Source organism: Thunnus thynnus, chromosome 19 (assembly GCF_963924715.1).
Source record: "Thunnus thynnus chromosome 19, fThuThy2.1, whole genome shotgun sequence".
In the NCBI taxonomy this organism is placed as follows: Eukaryota; Metazoa; Chordata; class Actinopteri; order Scombriformes; family Scombridae; genus Thunnus; species Thunnus thynnus.
In genome coordinates this window covers 10,349,098-10,366,653 of record NC_089535.1, presented here as the reverse complement: position 1 = coordinate 10,366,653, position 17,556 = coordinate 10,349,098, and the positions used below count along the sequence as shown (strand labels likewise).

At 39.3% G+C, this 17,556-nt stretch overlaps 2 protein-coding genes across 8 annotated transcripts in view; both read left to right on the top strand.

Annotated features, from left to right (window-relative positions):
• col27a1a (collagen, type XXVII, alpha 1a) overlaps positions 1-7,701 on the top strand; it is a 77,099-nt gene extending 69,398 nt beyond the window's left edge. The window contains exons 46-61 of the mRNA XM_067573871.1: positions 522-575; positions 869-976; positions 1,450-1,557; positions 1,797-1,904; positions 2,008-2,061; positions 3,259-3,321; positions 3,399-3,452; positions 3,545-3,580; positions 3,717-3,734; positions 3,843-3,878; positions 3,982-4,008; positions 4,148-4,198; positions 4,305-4,473; positions 4,569-4,678; positions 4,805-5,020; positions 5,144-7,701. Of these exons, the coding sequence (XP_067429972.1) occupies positions 522-575; positions 869-976; positions 1,450-1,557; positions 1,797-1,904; positions 2,008-2,061; positions 3,259-3,321; positions 3,399-3,452; positions 3,545-3,580; positions 3,717-3,734; positions 3,843-3,878; positions 3,982-4,008; positions 4,148-4,198; positions 4,305-4,473; positions 4,569-4,678; positions 4,805-5,020; positions 5,144-5,290 (1,359 nt within the window). The 3' untranslated portion in view covers positions 5,291-7,701. The remainder of the gene's footprint in view (positions 1-521; positions 576-868; positions 977-1,449; positions 1,558-1,796; positions 1,905-2,007; positions 2,062-3,258; positions 3,322-3,398; positions 3,453-3,544; positions 3,581-3,716; positions 3,735-3,842; positions 3,879-3,981; positions 4,009-4,147; positions 4,199-4,304; positions 4,474-4,568; positions 4,679-4,804; positions 5,021-5,143) is intronic.
• Positions 7,702-9,841: 2,140 nt separating this feature from the next.
• cdk5rap2 (CDK5 regulatory subunit associated protein 2) overlaps positions 9,842-17,556 on the top strand; it is a 34,961-nt gene continuing 27,246 nt past the window's right edge. For 4 of the 7 annotated variants that reach the window (XM_067575223.1, XM_067575227.1, XM_067575228.1 and 1 more), the window contains exons 1-6: positions 9,842-10,036; positions 13,132-13,187; positions 14,726-14,787; positions 16,193-16,303; positions 16,722-16,798; positions 16,958-17,081. In XM_067575223.1, coding sequence (XP_067431324.1) covers positions 9,984-10,036; positions 13,132-13,187; positions 14,726-14,787; positions 16,193-16,303; positions 16,722-16,798; positions 16,958-17,081 — 483 coding nt within the window. In that variant the 5' untranslated portion in view covers positions 9,842-9,983. Of the gene's footprint in view, positions 10,037-10,900; positions 10,919-10,963; positions 12,894-13,131; positions 13,188-14,725; positions 14,788-16,192; positions 16,304-16,721; positions 16,799-16,957; positions 17,082-17,556 lie in introns of those variants that run through there. The other 3 variants (XM_067575222.1, XM_067575226.1, XM_067575225.1) reach the window with 3 other exon arrangements.

Sequence of the window (17,556 nt, the reverse complement as noted above, 5' to 3'; positions counted from 1 at the left end):
GTTTGCTGTGTGTGGTAGAGGGTGATTGTATGTCTGTGTGATATTAATAATATATTAAACCCTCAATTTTTCCAATTGTTCAACCTTTCATGAGAAGGGTTTTATTGACATTTATCAGCAAGGTTACAACAACATCAGCAGGTCTCTGGCAAAGTGAAGAAGTTAGCTAATATAGCAAAGATCCAACAGAAACATCTAGTCAAGAGGTCGTTAATCAATCTAAAAGTACTGTAATAATATAGTACAAATGCCATGCTGATCACTTGTATGTAATATTTCCACCTTTCATAGCATGTAAGTGAAATTTCCTGCAATTACATTTTGTAAGTTTATTTTTGCAAACTGCTGTAAGCAATTAAAACAAAATAAATAGTACGCTGGAAAAAATCAATTTCAGCACCTGGTAAAGTGTTACTGGAGGACATTATCAGTGACAAATAATCACCAACAGATGTGGGACTGTAGTTATCCATAATAATCTTACATATTGCATCTTTAAAATTCTTTTTCTCTCTTTTAAGGGTCAAAAAGGCAAAAAGGGTCATGCAGGACAAAAAGGAACCAGAGGACTAGAGGTAAGTCAGGGATTCTCCATACATCCATACTTTGTCAGTGACTTTCAGTATTCATAGTCATTACAAAAGACAGATGTTGTGTGTACTTCCAACTAAGCCTTTAAAAGTTTGTTCTCATGGCTAGAACACTTGGAAATGAGGCATAAACAAAAGTCATAAATACAGTAGATTAACCAAGACAGAGAAATACTGATTGTGCAAACATACTGAAGTGAAGACAGATGAAAAAGAAGACAGTAACGCACACTGTCATGCTCAGCCTACATTCCTTATAAGTCCTCTCTTCTCCTCAGGGGGCAGGAGGTCTTCCTGGTTCCAAAGGTGTGGTGGGTCGAGAGGGGCGGGAGGGCGTGCCCGGGGTGGATGGAGTCCCAGGGAAAGATGGCAGTAAAGGCATGCCGGTAAGACAAACTTTTCCACCAATCCTATATATTCTATTTCAACAACATCACACAACAAACTGATGAATTTGCTATGGTTAGATACTTACCTGTAGTGGTGCAAAAGAAATGCCTGGTTTGTCTTGGTGGTAGCACCAGAGGAAAGTCAATGGGGTCAATTAACTCTAAATGGTTTATCCACTTGGAACCATAAATGTAATCAGCAAATTTTATGGCCCTCTATTAAATAATGAAATATTTTGTGTCAAAAGTTGACATTTTGACCTGAGAGTTGTGCTAGAACAAAGCAAAGTGTGCTCAAAATGAAAAGGTTTCATCCTCAGGAGAGCATGAATACATGAAGTAAATGTCATGGCAACCTGCTCTGAAGTTGTTGAGATATCATGTGCTGGACCCCAGTGATGAATGATGAATGTTTGTTAAATTGTGTGAGGGATGATTCTTCTTCATCTTACTTCTCAATATGTATCTAGGGAGAGCATGGTGATGATGGGGAGGCTGGTCTTCCTGGCAAATCTGGCTCACGTGGTAAAACTGGTGTTCCAGGACTCCCAGGAGATCAAGGGGTCATTGGACCAAAGGTAAGAGGGAAAAGCAGTATGCTTTATTGTACATTTTTAACAGTGCATAATTAGTGGATTAACTGTAATGACATGCTAGTGATTGAGCAAGATATAATTTTAGATTCACTGCGCTGCCATGAAAAGGATATATTGGTATGACAGATTTAATTATCACATGACTGAGAAAAGAATGATCTATCTGCACATACAGTACCTGATCTTCACACAGTCATTTGATCATTTATTCATCCATCCAGGGTGAGCAGGGTCTCCGAGGCCAGACCGGACCTCCAGGGAAAAGAGGCTTTAGAGGTGGAATGGGACTGCCAGGGCTACAGGGAGACAAAGGACCTAAAGGACAACCTGTGAGTAGAATATGTAATAAAGGCAATAACTTACTGATAAAACAGTGAAAGATATGATTTCATGACATTATGTACTGTATGTCTTCACTAAATTCTTGTGCAGGGTGATACAGGGGAGCAAGGTTTTCCAGGAATTCTGGGAGTTTTTGGACCAAAGGTATGTTCAGTACCACATTTAGCATCACATCTGCCTGTGCTCACCATGAGAATATCGAAATAAGTTCAGACAAGGTAGCCAAACAAAGCTGTTTAAATATGGCCCACTCCCTGTAAATCACAAATAATCACAAACACATTGTGATGATAAGAATGATTTCATACATGTGTAAACAGTTGCATGCACCAACACATACAACAATAAAAACTATTTAGCTGTCACTTTGTGGGATAACCAAACAGTAAACAAGCCACAGAAATCTCATTGTTGTATCTTTAGACAGATTTTTTAGATTAAGCCCTTTTTGGAACAACAGTTGTTTAATTCCTGAACAGTTTGCTTTACCGTTCCCCTTTAGTAATTAAAACTGGGGTGTCTGTTCAGGAAGTGGATTAGTCTCTAAGTAGTGAACTTCTACTACAGCTTTGGGATTCAGGAGTAGTCTGGACTTTGCAACACCTGGTCCTCGCTAAACTGAGCTTCTCATTGTGACATGATTACAAGTATGCATGCACATGTGTGCATATTTTTTTGTGTGAAGGTCTGTTTTATTATTACTTTACTATGTATCACTTTTCCTACTTACATCAAAGAAACTAATGCCAGCTCATCTCTATTTATTCAGTGAGAAAACTGACAGTTGACTCTTTGAGAGGGCTGCAGCTTATTGTCCTCAAGTCTTCCAGAATAAAAGACTCTCTGCCATTAATAGATCCCATTTACAAGCAGCACACTTTGAAGTAACCCCACAAAACTTCTCCTCACTTCCTCCCTATGACCTGTATGTGTTGCTCCCCTCTGGAACAGTCCCACAATCACCACTTTAAAAAAAAAAAAAAGCTTGACACATGACACATGCATCCATCCTGTACCTAAGTGTGAAGCAGAGTTTCCATCATTTACCAAAAACACATTCCATCTGTATCTGGTTGTTTAGCAATAAAGATCTATTGTACTCTACTGAAATCACTACACAGATCCCAAAGCCAAAATTTGTTAGAACAGCTGGAAATATTTTCTTCAATATGGAAGCAGTTAGTGGTCTCAGATGTTCCATGATGATACGTAGATATAGTTAGAGATAGGAGTTTGTATGTGTGGAGACACTATGAGACATCAAGTATTACGGTTTTAAACAGGTGTACAGAGTGTGTGATGAGCGTATTATATTGAAATATTTGTCACTGCTGTTTTCAGGGGCCTCCAGGAGACTTTGGGCCAAAAGGCATACAGGGACCAAAGGGGCCACAGGGCGCAATGGTAAGGCTAGTGATCTATAGTACACTGTTAAAATCCTCTTCGTCATTCTTTTTGTTCTAACTGGTTCTCTCCATCAGGGCAGAGGAGGAGTCGTTGGCCCTGAGGGATTTATCGGTCCAAATGGAAATGCAGTACGTACTATGTCTATACACACTGAGATAAGCTTCAAGATTTGTGTCTGCTGTTATTCTGCAGCCAACTGACTGTGTACATCTCTTCACAGGGTCCCAGAGGAGAGAAGGGCAATCGCGGAGAGACTGTAAGTCTTCCTGATGTCTCTTACCATGTCTATGCATCACAGTGTTTTACACTTTGTTTACATTGTTTACTGTGTGACAATCAGATTAAATTAAATATCCAAGCTGAAAATATGTCTTCTCTCTTTCTCTGAACAGGGATTCCAAGGACCAAGGGTGTGTTTGCATAGCATTATCTTTTTTGTGTGTTGTTACAAGTACTTTTTGTATTTTTCTGTGGACACTTGATTGACATCCAGCATGTATGTTTTTCTTCTTTATTAGGGATCTCCTGGACCCCGTGGACCCCCTGGACTTCCAGTAAGTTTTCCACCTTTTATAGGTTTAACCACATGTCAAACAAACATGTCATTATTCGAGTTGAGTTAATCATTGTCTAAATAACTCTTTTTCCTTTTCTTAGGGTCGCCCGGGTATCCCTCCATCATTTGTAAGAAATGTTATGTTTGCTGATTTCATAACATCCAATAAGGCTTTAAATAGTTCATATATAGAGTAATGTGTTATACAGAAAGATACGATGGCACCAATATAAGAAGAGAACATAAGGTTTTGTTATTTCACTGCAGAAAGAAGATGGTGTTTTGTTTATGGATTCACACACTCCACTCAGGACTGAGGTAAGTGCATAACTTCAACATGTCTTTGTATTATTATGTTTTCTAATCAAACTGTACAGTCTCATCTTCTTTTTGTCTTTTACTCTCTTCTGTCCTCCATTGGCAGAATAAGCCAGTGATGGACCTGCCGATGCTGGACCAGGGCGCAGAGATCTTTAAGACCCTCCACTACCTCAGTAACCTGATCCAGAGCCTGAAGAACCCACTGGGCACTCGGGAGAACCCCGCCCGCATCTGCAGGGACCTGCACAGCTGTGAACAGAAGTTAAGCGATGGTGAGTGTGTGTGTATGTGTGTGTGTTGTATTAGAGACAAAGAGGAAGAGTAATGTTATGTTTAGATTAAACTAATGATCCCAAACGTATTTCAGGCACTTATTGGATTGACCCCAACCTGGGCTGCTCGTCAGATACCATAGAAGTCTCCTGCAACTTTACAGGAGGTGGACAGACTTGCCTGAAACCAATAACTGTATCCAAGGTATTTAAGACGCCATAAAATCCAAATGACGTCAGCAAAGTCTGCAAGATTATAACATTGTAAATATTACACGTATGACCACATAACTATGGTGTTAACCGGTGCCTGTTCTGCTTATTTGAGCAGCCAGCAATCACTGTTGGTCGTGTCCAGATGAACTTCTTGCACCTGCTGAGCTCAGAGGCAGTCCAGCACATCATCATCCACTGCCTGAATGTCTCGGTTTGGAGGTCAGCTGAGAATCAGCCGGTTGCCCAAGGGTCTGTGAGATTCAAGGCCTGGAACGGGGAGGTGTTTGAGGGAGGAGAGCTCGAGCCAGAAGTCTTGGAGGACTCCTGTTGGGTAGGACTAAGATGTTGTTCATCTGGCTTTGTGTCTTGCAGTTGACATCATTCTTGACTTTCATACATGTTGTGTAATTGTGTCTTTTTGGACTAAAAAATGTCTTGTGTGTCTGGGTTTCAGATAAATGATGGCCGCTGGCACCAGACCCATTTTGTGTTCCACTCCCTGGACCCCACCTTTCTCCCTGTGGTTGATATCTACAACCTCCCAAAGACTACTCCCGGCTCACATTACCTCCTAGAAGTAGGCCCTGTATGCTTCCTGTGAGGGCTGCAGAGCAAGTCTTTTGAGCATAGCAGGAAGGATCATCACCCCTAGATGACACCTTCATGCGGGCGTGGAGATCGGAGCAGTCTCCTCCAATCTGCGGCCAAACACTGTCCAAGCGAGAACAAGCCTCCCCCCGAACAGCCCTGCTTCACTCTGCCAAACTCCCATTGGACTGCAGACACAGAGGGAGGAAACACGAGGAGCTGGGGGACAAAAGCAGGGGACGAGGAAGAGCTGAGAAGGAGCAGGGGAGTTCTTGCACTAATATGGCAATAGCTTCTTCAAACTCGTCAAGAAGGATCTCCACATGTACGCCCACTTGGAGGAAAAAAAAAAAGGCTCTATGCCATACAATCTCTCTGGAACATTGCTAAGTGAAGGGAGACCAAGGCCAAGTTAATCAGCGGACATTACAGTAACTTATTTTTGTATACAGTCTGTATACTGTGTGTACTTTTTTTTTTTGGAAATACCAGGAATTCAATTCTGTCAGAAGAGAAGAATTAAAGTAATTGGGATCAGTTAAATGTACATATATATGTATGCTTATTATTAACTTTTATACATGTATATCTTATGTAAAGAAATAATCTTCAAGTGCAATAGAAAATGAGAAGATAATTTGATATTTTAAACTTATATGGAAGGATTTTTCAGGGGTGCCATTTTATTTGCCTTTGGTGCTCATTTCCTTGTGAATTTTTCTGGAGGCAGGCTCATTTGCTTAAATTGAGCAGAATTCACATCTTTATTTTACTGCGGCTCCAAACGGGGGACGGTGGCTTTCAGTTTCTTCCCTAATTAGGGGAAAACCAGCGGCACCCAGTCAACTCACAAACGAATGCACACAATCTGTTCACATGGACACACATGGAGTCAGCGCATTAAATACTCGATACTTATTACTCGTACGTTATTGAACGGATTGATCGGATGCCACTGATGATTAGGGGGAATATCTGCGGTTGTGGAGATTAGAGATCAGAGCAAAAAAAAAAAAAAAAAAAGGCCTGGGTGTATGGAGCTCTAGTTCTCCATAGTATTTTGTTAATTTCTCTGCAACTGTGGAGTGTGAAATCAGATTTATCATTTCCTTGCTTATGATAAAAAAAAATAGGAGGGTAAATGTTATTATTTACTCATTACTACATGGGACCAGGAGTCTCTTCTACCCCACTTATAGTAGACAGACTACAGGTGTGGCAATCCTTAGAGGAGAACTGAGCCACAGGAGAGAGAGAGAGGGGAGAGAGTGGGTCCAGGAGTCAAAAATAAACCTCCATCTTCTATCCAATCCTCTCTTTAATGCATGGTGCTACAAAAGGCAAATATATAAGGTGCTAATCATAGTGCTGTAATTACACCACTCTGCAAAAAAATATTCTGATGTTTATAGTGCATGCTTGCTTTAGATAAATAAAAAAAAGTCCAAATAATATATTGCCATAGCTTCCATAATGCACTATAATGGTATAATCCCATCCAAGACTATTTTACATAGTTCCCTAATAGTCATCCATCTGTTGTTTATTCAAAACTTTTTTGTTCAATGCTGCAATTTACAGAGGTGCTTATTCTGAGGGAAACTATTTTAGAGATAACTATAGAAACTAAAAACATTTCTCCTTTTGTATCAAATATAAATCACAGGGTTTGAAGTATTTGTTAAGGATAAAGTTTTCTTTTTCTTTGTACAAAGCCCCACACAGCTGTATGTAATATTTTTTAGAAACACAACTAGTGGAGATAGTTTTAATTAAATAAAGGTTTCCTTGTTGTAGCTGGACACAAGTGTGTATAATTGTGCAAACCGTGCTGTATACAGTGGATCCCCTCCTGCTAATTTAATGTTATTTAATGTTTTAATTTTAAACGTGGTTGTCGACTGAGCAAATTTCTGTTGGTTGAAACAATACTACTCTTTCTGACATCTTTATATATCAGTTTGCCCAACTGGTCTTGGAGTTTATAGATTTTTTTATGTGTAAATTTGGGGCTCCAGAGAACAAATTTATTGCAATGTTAATTATCGTTTATTTTTATAATTTTTTGTTATTTTGCTTTATGTTGTTTTTTCCTCTATGATAATCAACCATGTACTGTACCAGGACTCTGTGCTATACTATAACTTGTGTTTTAAAAAGATATGCAAATATGTGAAAATTGTTTCTTCTTTTTGTAAATCTGTTGTAGACATTAAAACGAGCTAAGAATACCTCACATTTTACACATGACTTGGAGCAAAGATTTTCTATTATCTTTATAATTAAAGCCTGTTCGGGAATATCAGCCAAATACAGTAAGTCATCAAACTCTGAACAAGACCATATCTGGTGCCTACATCCTCTATCTGTCTACTCTTTATTCATTGTTCAGTGTCCATTTGTTCAATAAATACTTTCAATTTGTGTGTTGATTATTACTTTTCAACTGTTTGGACGGGTAGAATACACATTTTTTAATATAATCAATACATACCCCCTGTGGTTCACTTAGACACATCATCAGTGATGTAAGTTTGTGGGGAAAAGAACATTTAAAATATAGTAGCAAAAAAGGCCATGTGAAATTAAATTGTAAAGAATTTTTGTCACTTACACAAGTATTTGAAGACAGATTAAGAAAGATGAACAGCTCTGAATCTTAACTTGATATTAATGAGTCTAACAGGTTCGTAAAAGTACGATTAACAGTTGTACTTTTGACATAATTTCCCATTCTTGCACTCTCAAAAGCTTCATGGTTTAGGGTTTGATTTGACTTTAAAAAGTGCAAACAGCATGTTACTGCACATAGCTGATATTTTTTATCAGATACAAAGTCCCCATGGGGGTTGAGGATGTGTTCAGGCAGTTATAGGAGAAAGGAGCCACTCCCTTTTCTCCTAATTGCCTGAACACACCGGTTTCTCCTGACTGTGGGCTGAGACACCAGTGTGTGTGTGTGTGTGTGGAACACAAACACAAAGGACAGGGGTCTGCAACATGGTATAAATTAAGTTAAATAAAAATCTACATGGTGCATCAGTCTCTGCAGCATCTAGAGAAGAATGTAACATGGTTAACCTTTGCAACATCAAATTATACGACCGGCCTGGTGAACCATCACACTACCATTATAAATTTTTAAGAGAATTATCAATTTCCATTACAGTAGCTAGCAATGAAACTGTCTTTGATTTCCCCTAGCCCAGCTGAAATGAACAGTTACACCACTTGATGTCGCTATTGTTGTCTGGATTCATTTTATGTGCAGCTGAACCAACTGTTTACGTGGAAGTCACAGATGTTTCAGGCCTTTCCTGAACTTAGCTAAATTGGTGATAAAACACCCAGACTGTAGTCATTACTGTGGACTGAATTTCTACCAAATGTTATAATTAACCCATTCGCTTGAGAAGACGTTAATTATGCTGCAACACACCCACCATTGCACTCACCACACGCATAGAAATTAGGTTGTAGCATTTACATCGTTGATGAGTATGTGAGAGAGAAACACTCACAAGGCAGCTTTGTTACAGTTTCAGTTTGTGTCATTCGGGGAAATGATGCAAGGGCCAGAAACAAGCCCTATTTATTTACTTATTTAATATATTTGGCATGATTCTCTCATGCATGCCACATTTTTGCAACAGGACTGCATACTTCCAGTTTTCAATCAATCAATCAATCAATCAATCAATCAATCAACATTTATTTGTATAGCACTTTTCGTACAGCTTAGTGCAGTTCAAAGTATTATTATTATCATTATTATTATTGTTGTTGTTGTTGTACATAATATTTTTTACAACACGAATACAATAAAATAAGTGAATAAAATAAATTTATTCAAAGTAATTTTTTGTTTGTGTTGTATGTTATCTGTCTGACCGTGAGGGTATTTATGTCATGAAGTTAATTCTTGGTCCCACTAAATAAAAACACGTCGCCTTTTCTTAAAAATGTATTGACACGGTAACATAACCATATGGCTGGATACCAAAGGAGCATATTACTCACCCAATGTCCATATTTTTGAGCCTTTATGAACCTCCCCAATGTGTTTGTTTTGGCCAATCGTTTTGTCCCAGTTCAATGCTGCCTTTAAAACTGTTCGAAAATTCCTAATGATTATAAACTAAACAATTACAATGCATGTAAGCATTGCTGTAAAAAGAATAAAACGATTAGTCGTAAAAAATATCATAGCTTAATCTTTGTTGTCATGTCTTTACATGATAGTTTTTCTTTTGTTTATTTGTTTGTTTTTTTCATCCACTGTCTCTCATCCAATGCGGTGTTTCACGTCATAATTCAAATATTTCCTACATATCCCTGAAGGCAGCATCAGTTTCCAACGTGCACAATGGTGACGTGCCTTGTTTCTTTCCGCACCCGCATTCTGTGAAGACCCGCCCTACTCTGCCTCTGATTGGTTAATACTCGTTGCTTCTTTGGTTAGATTGGATAGATTTAGACACGAGGAGCGAGACGGTTAGGGTCAGACCCAATCAGAGATAGAGTAGGGGCGGGTCTTCACCGAATGCGGGTTGGGAAAAAAACAACGCTGGTGACGTTTACCATATCATGATGGCGGTAGCCTGGACTATTTTGAAATCCGTCCCGCTTTTCGAAGTTTACGCCGCGTCTTGTCGATAAAATGTTATATTACCCTGGAGAGAACACAACATAAGGCAACCGCTGTTATGGATTCAGTCGTGGGGGACGACATGACGCTCCCCGTTGACATCAACGGAAGGTAAAAAAAAAAAAAAATACCAACGATTGCTAGCGAGCTAACGCTAGCATGTAATCTGAAAGCAGTTACTAGTTACCGCTGTGTGGGCCCTGACTATCAACTGGAGCAACACAGCAGCAGTTAATTAAGTTCGGTGTACTACCAAGTTATTAGCTTCATATAGCTTTTGCATATAGTTTATATAACGTTAAGTCTCATAATAAATTACCCCTTTGTTTGTTTTTCTGGTGGTAATAACGTCAGGTTATTCGACATTTGATCAGGAACACCTAACATCATAGCTATGTACAGTATCAGTGTCTTCTATTTATTCGGGAAAAACTGCAGTAACGTTAGTTAGCTAGTAATAAGCTAAGTTAGTATATATATTCACAGTAACCGTACATATTACGTTGCTGTTGTGCCTGCAGTAGCCTGAATACATTGTCAATCAGAAAATACAAGTGCGTTTATCTAAATTTGTAACATTTCTAGACCAAAAATAGTATTGTTGTAGTACAAGTTCAATTTAACTCCCAAAACAGAGACCAAAAGTAAAACCATAATGACCCGACATATACTGCTGCACAAAAAGTGTAACTTAGCATTGGTGCGGAAATCCTGTCATGCATAGACTATCAGTAGCTGTTACCGTTATAAATCATATACAGCTCATTGGATGTTGCTATGATATTACTGCGATTGGTAGGTCGGCTTGTTGACCTGTCATTCAGAGAGTGAAGGAAAGCGGAAATTATCAGAGCCAGCATTTTCAACGGGGTTCAGACTGCGGGAGCGACGTCTGCCTTGCAATGTTTTGTCCAAAATGTGGAGTTAACATGTTATATATATTTGTTTTCTTCCTGTGTACCCTCCATGTCGTGAGAGAAGAGTGTAATTGTGGTAGGTGAAACGTGCATTTTTAGCTCTGCTCTACATTGCTGTTGCTACATAGTATTTGCTGAGTACAGCTTGTCTATAGCTCTTTGTGCTCCACTGAAAAGCTAGTTACAGCATCTCTGTGTTTAAGTTTGTAGTGTCCTTGGTTAGTCCCCTTCTACTATATATACACAAATGACCTAGCCCATCTGCGTGCTTTGTAAAAGCAGTCATCCAGGTGGTAAGCGTGCCTCAGTAATCCAAGATGTTAGCTGATATGTGTGGTGTGAATTACTTATTCTCTAATTCTGAAACCTGATTCAGTGTACTAATTCAGTTTCATAAATTTGGCTTTGCATCCTGTAAGCTGCTCCAGTTATTTTTGTTCCTCATTAATTTAGTGAGATTGTCATGAGCTGCTTTCATATTTGTTACTAGCAGCTAGTACGAAGTGAGCAAGAAAAGAGGAAGTCACTGTTTACAGGCGCTTACATTGTTTCCACTGAGGGCTGGAGAGGTTACTACAACTGCATAATAGACAAACTGTGTCATTAACACTGAAATGAACAATATGAACAACACTATGTTGTTTGTTTTGGCGATTTATTTTGGACGGTGCCGATAGGAAGCTGTTTGTCATGTTTATGTTTAGTGCTTTTACCATTATCGTTGCTCATGTTGTTAAGTGCTTCCTCTCCATTTACACAGGAAGGGGTTGCTTGGCATGTGAAATCTCAGTGATGCAATAATTGCCAACACATTTTTTACTGACCTTCATCGTTTTGAGGAGGATTACTATGCTCAGGCTGCACGTATTCTTCAAGTTCTATTCTTTTATCATTTTCTGTTTGTATCACAGGTAGTGTTGGACTTTGACATAAAAACGTCACATTATATCCACTTTCATTCACTGTTTTAAAAGCCCAAGTAGTGTGAATAGATTTGTTAGGCGCTGCATCTTATTTTCTTCAATGTAATGCACTGTGTTATGGTGTCATGTTGATTAATTTTGTAGTGTTATTTTGCTGGGTGTCAAAGCAAAACAATGATGGGGAAGAGCAGTGTCATTATGGTTTATTGTTACAGCATGACACTGTGGAATCTATAAATAACGTGTATTTCTAGAAGAGATATTCAGAGTTCCCCGAGTCACGGAAAATCTGGAAAAGGAATGGAACTGGACAAAATAGAGCAAACACCAAATTGCAATGTTGCTGCTTTATAGAGTGATAAAACTAAAGCACAATCTGTCAAATTCTATACACAAAGACCATATAACATTTGTTGACATGAAATAGTAACCAATAATGCTGGAACCTTAGGTCTTTGCCGATATACCAGAGAAGCAGCAGAGTTGCTGTTCTTTCAGTGCCAGGGGAGTTATGGGAGGAAGTTATTCAAAGCTGGACATTTATATTATTAGACACAAGGGTCAAGGTTGTAGGATATGAGCTTGGAACCAAATTCTTTTTGTTTATCTGCTTTTAAGAAGGAAATTACTCGCATAGATGTCAGGAGGAACATGATCGAATGCTTAATGAACAGCATCATTAAATGTGCAATGATATTAATTAGTATATGCACTTGTGTTGGGGCAGTGCAACCCCGGTTGCTTTAATGTCATTGTGATCCAGATGTGTGCTGGCTGATGTTTGGTGCATTGTACTGTGTCTGTGAGTGACGCCACTGTCCCATCACTGTGTGATGCTTAGCTGATCGGAGCTACAGTAGTCTACTTGTCCACCAATGAAAGCCTTCTCCGTGCTTCCACTGGGTTGTCTGTTTTTCTCTCCTCCTGTCTGTCTGAACTTGAGAGCTAGGCTGCCACTGGCACATGGTCTCTCTCCCTCTCTCTCTCTCTCTCTCTCTCTCTCGCTCTCTCTCTCTCTCACATACACACACTGAGAAGAGGCTCTGCCAGAGTGGATGTAAATGAAGCAGAGAGTCATTCTTAAGCTATTTATGGAGCGTCCTTAGGGCTCAGTTGGAACTGGCCAGCGTGAGTAATACATAAACACCACTCATTTGTGTTTTTTGAAAAAAACCATAGTATTCAGAGTATGTGTGTATGATGGGCTTTGCAAAGCTGGGATAAAGAGCAGAGCTTGCTTTGGTTCCTTTGATTCTGAAAAATGTAAATTGTCTTTGTTGAATGTGGCGGAAATGTAACAGTGATTGCTATTCCAAATATTATTGGTGACTAGGCTGCATCTCTAACAAAATAATTTTGTCCCCAGCTGCAGACTGCCAGACTCCATAGATGCTGGAGAGTATTCCACAGACAGCATGACAGGTACAGTAAGGCTTTCTTTTGTCCTCTCTCCAGGTTGTGTTCCCCGTGTGTATTAATTAATGCTGCTGTTGAGTCGTGGCTGTGACCTCCTACAGTTGCGTCTCCAAAGCTTTAGGGAGGGATCAGCTCGGTGATGTTAATTAGCTAATCCCATTTCTAATTCACCGTCGAGCTCTTGTTTTGTGCCAACAATATACACAGGACTAGACAAACGCAGGAACGCCAGAGAACAACTGATTTATAGATATAGGTCAGCATCTGTGACTTCCTGTCAAGTCAATTGTGTGGACAGATACACAATACACAGAGGCACCTAGGCAACACGCTGGCAACGTCAGCGCGATGATAGGATGATCTAAATAAAAAGTATGATTATTATCATTAACAAATCTTTTAATATAAAAAAATTAACAAAACATATTTAAGCTGAAACTCTCTCTATAGTTCTTCCCCCATATATTTACTTCAGAATACCCTGATGAAGCCAGGGATGAAACTTCAAAAGATGATCATGATTGACAAGTCTTAGAAAATAGGCCCACATTGAAAATGACCAGAATGATCCTTTAATCATAGAAGTTGGATCAAACTCTAAGGTTTCATTTCTAGGGGAGCAACTAATTATTTCTTTCATTATCGAGTAATCTGCTGATTATCTTTCACACGTTCTCAGAGGCCACGGTTATGTCTTTGGTTTGCTGTTTTTGTCTAAGAGCCTTAATTGTTAGGATATTCAATTTATTCATTTATTGTCATATATGACAAGGAAAGACAACAAATTGTCACTGGAAGCTGGATCCATCAAATATTTTTTTTATGTTTTTGCTTGGAAAAATGACTGAAATGATTAATTGATTATCAGTGGTTGCCCATTTATTTTCTCTTGAAAGATTAATGGACTAATTGCAGCTTTATTCATTTCCATCCATGGCAGCAGGCATTATTTTGTCTCCTGTTGCTGTCTCGCTGACTTTTGCTTGCTCGTACCTTCTTCTCAGTAGTGGCCTCAGTAGCAGATACTAGATCCAGGAATTAAGGGAGTAATGAATCAAGGGTAATGAATACCATCTGTAGAGATGTAGATTTATGTTTAGATTGGAGACATTAGTGTACACTGATGGCATTAAGGACACATGTGACACCTCTCTGATTTAGAAACAAAATGTACATCAACAAGCAAATGATACTGCAAGCATGAGGGGGTGACAAGGCTCTTCCTGTCAAGCTGTCGAACTATGTATCAGGAGTTAGTGTTGTGAAATGTCTTGTTGACGCATGTTACATGATCAGCTGTGGGCTGCCTTCAACTGGTCTAAACAGGGCAGCTCTCCAGAAACTGTCTCACCTCTGATTCTCCTGCGGGGAAAATCACGACTGCTTTCTCTTTCTCTTTATCTGTCTAAAATAAACGGAGGGCAGTGCCTGAAAGCTGAAAGAATGAATTGTTCTCGTAAGCAGGGAAGATTCTTTATACTAAATACTATTATAGTTGCAATTCAAATGAGTAAACATGTATTACTTTCTTGTTGTTTTTACAGCTCCGTCCTTCCCTGGAAAAATGTCCCCTATCAAAGCCCTCACCATGAAGGACTATGAGAATGTGAGTGATCGCTATCAAGTGGTATGATGTTTCCTAAACCGAGGTTGCTGTGTAGGGATACAAAGTTTGTTGGCTCTTCTAAAGCCAGTTTTATGTATAATATAAAGATTAACTAAGGATAATGACACATTACTGTGATTTGCTTATTAATGCTGTTAATCAGAGATACATTGAAACACCGAGCTTGTCCGTATGAGGTTTTGCAGTCAACTTTACCCCACCACAATAGGGTATTATGATTGATTAAACCTGATCCTCATTCTGAATAAAACCAAGCCACACTGACCATTTATGGAAATTTAGTGATGAAGCGTGTGTGTGTGCGTGTGTGTGTGTGTGTGTAGGAGGAGGATGAGGTGGGCTGAAGCCTATATTTCAGCATTTGAGTGGAATGCATGCTCAGATTTTTGGCTTGTGCTGCCTGGCTGGCTACATGATTAGAGGTTTACGGAGGGGTCCAGACTCCTGCCTCCTCCCTTTGACCGTCTACCCAACCCCCCATTACCAGATGTATGCTGTTCTGAGCCCGGAGCACAATGATGCACAGTCTACTTCACACACACATACGCGCTCAAACACACGTACAAGCATGAAGGACTCCCTTCATTTTAACAATAACCATACACACGGCCTTTTCTTCCATGTAAACATGTGGTCCTGCTTTTCTTTACAGATAAAGTGCATTACTGCTTTGACCCAAATTATTTGTTCTAGCCTTGTTTTCTTATCATTCAACATACGTAAAGGAAATGCATAGATTTGAGGCTGGACAATGATAAAAATATTTCTTATTAATTAAAAATTACCATATTTCTTGTAATAGTGGCCAGGCCTTTATTGGAATCAGGCTTATATTAGAGAGAGGCCTTTATTTCTAATTCCCCTTGTTTGATAAGTAAGTTTGCTCTTATTTAGTATGAAGCCTCCTTGTTTTCTGATCTGCTTGCGTTTGCTCTGTTAATTTTTTGTTACTGCATTACTGGTAATTGCGGTAATCTGCAACAGAGACTTCCATTGGCTGGGCCAGCTAACTTCCAGTTGTCCCTCTGCTAACTTGAACTTGAATTTAACTTAAAGTTCAACTTTCCAAATGTTATTGGACTGAATGGATCAAATTCTGATAGTGAAACGAGCCATTTTGCTGAGGTTGTGTGAGTTTTTTTACATTAGTAACATAATGAGAGTTCAACAGGCTGCTCCTGCAGCAGTGGCAGCAGGTTTGGGGGGGAGGAGGGAGAGACTGCTGCAACACAGAACTGCATCTGGAGACGTTTGTGACACGATTTCGGTCTTGATTTCAGAACTGTTACATCCCTGTTTTTTTTATACAACTTTTTGTGTTTTTTGTTGTTCAACAGCCAAGTGTCTCCCTGCATAAAAGTGTTTTTGTTACATTCATCTGCAGCAAATCACAGCTCTGAAGAAAGAGAACTTTAACCTGAAGCTGCGCATTTACTTCATGGAGGAGCGCATGCAGCAGAAGTGTGATGACTCCACTGAGGACATATTTAAAACGGTATTATATTTACTTTTGTATGCATTTATGTTCGCCCTCAGTGCTTAATGTTGCATGTGACTCAGTGATTCCTACTGGGATTAAATGAGATCACAACTTCAGCCTGGATAACAGCTGGGTTTTGTTCAACCACAATCCCACTTTTATGATCTTAGAGCAGCCTCCTTGCCTTTTCATCGTTGCTTTTTTGAGAGAGTTGTAAGCACATTGGAATCTCATTGTTCATTCGGACATTAATTGTGTGTCTTTATCTTCTTTTTTCCATTGAATTTAAGCAGTGAAGTGTCATGTAAAAATGTTATCTTTATGTTCATTCCAAGATAAACCTCTTGTGTGTTTGTAGTTTGTGCCAATGATTTTGTGATGGCTACAGATGTGTAACTTGCGCTATAATCGACTAAATGTTGTCTGTTCATAGAACATTGAGCTGAAAGTGGAGTGTGAGTCCATGAAGAGGGACCTTGCAGAGAAACAGGAGCTACTCGTGTCTGCATCGTAAGCATCGTTCCCTTCACAGTCTTACCTTATTGAAGCTTACTGTCAGCAAACATCACAGTTTGTGTGATGTTTAGTGTCATTTTAAGAATTCACACAAATACAAGATGTCAATTGTATATGAGCGCTAACTTAATCTCCCCTGTGGATGTTCTTCAGCAAAGCGTTGGAGAGTCTGGCTGGTCGAGAATCAGGAGAACCCCAGCGTGTGAGAGAGCAAGCTCAGAGAGAGATGGATGCGCTTCGAGACGCGTTCAACAAGAGGATAGCTGACCTAGAACAGGTGAGTCAAAACAAATTATTTCAGCCTAAAAATTTACTTTCCAAATGATTGGTTACTTGCTACAGGTAATATATTTATTTTTTGTACTTCCTGAGAGCAGTAATGTTCTATTTTGTTCCCAATGATGTTTTTCTCCTGATCTCAAAAATCATGATAACTCAGTTCCTGAACTTTTTAGATTTGAATGTTTGAATGATCGGATTAAATCTGCAGTGCAGAACTTTAGTCTCGCCCTTGCCCCTGGCAATGAGAGTAATCGCAAAAACGCTCTTGACACATACCGTTATGGCGTATGCTGACCGGCTTGTCTCACCAGTGGCTCCTCACATCTCTGAAAACATTGGAGCAAATTTCCAATTAGGTGATATTTGGAAAGGCATTTGGCAAGGGCTTGAATGTAACAGATGTTTATTTATATCTAAAAATCCTGTTCTCCAGCTTTAACCAAATAGTTTTCATGCTCTTTGCTACTTTC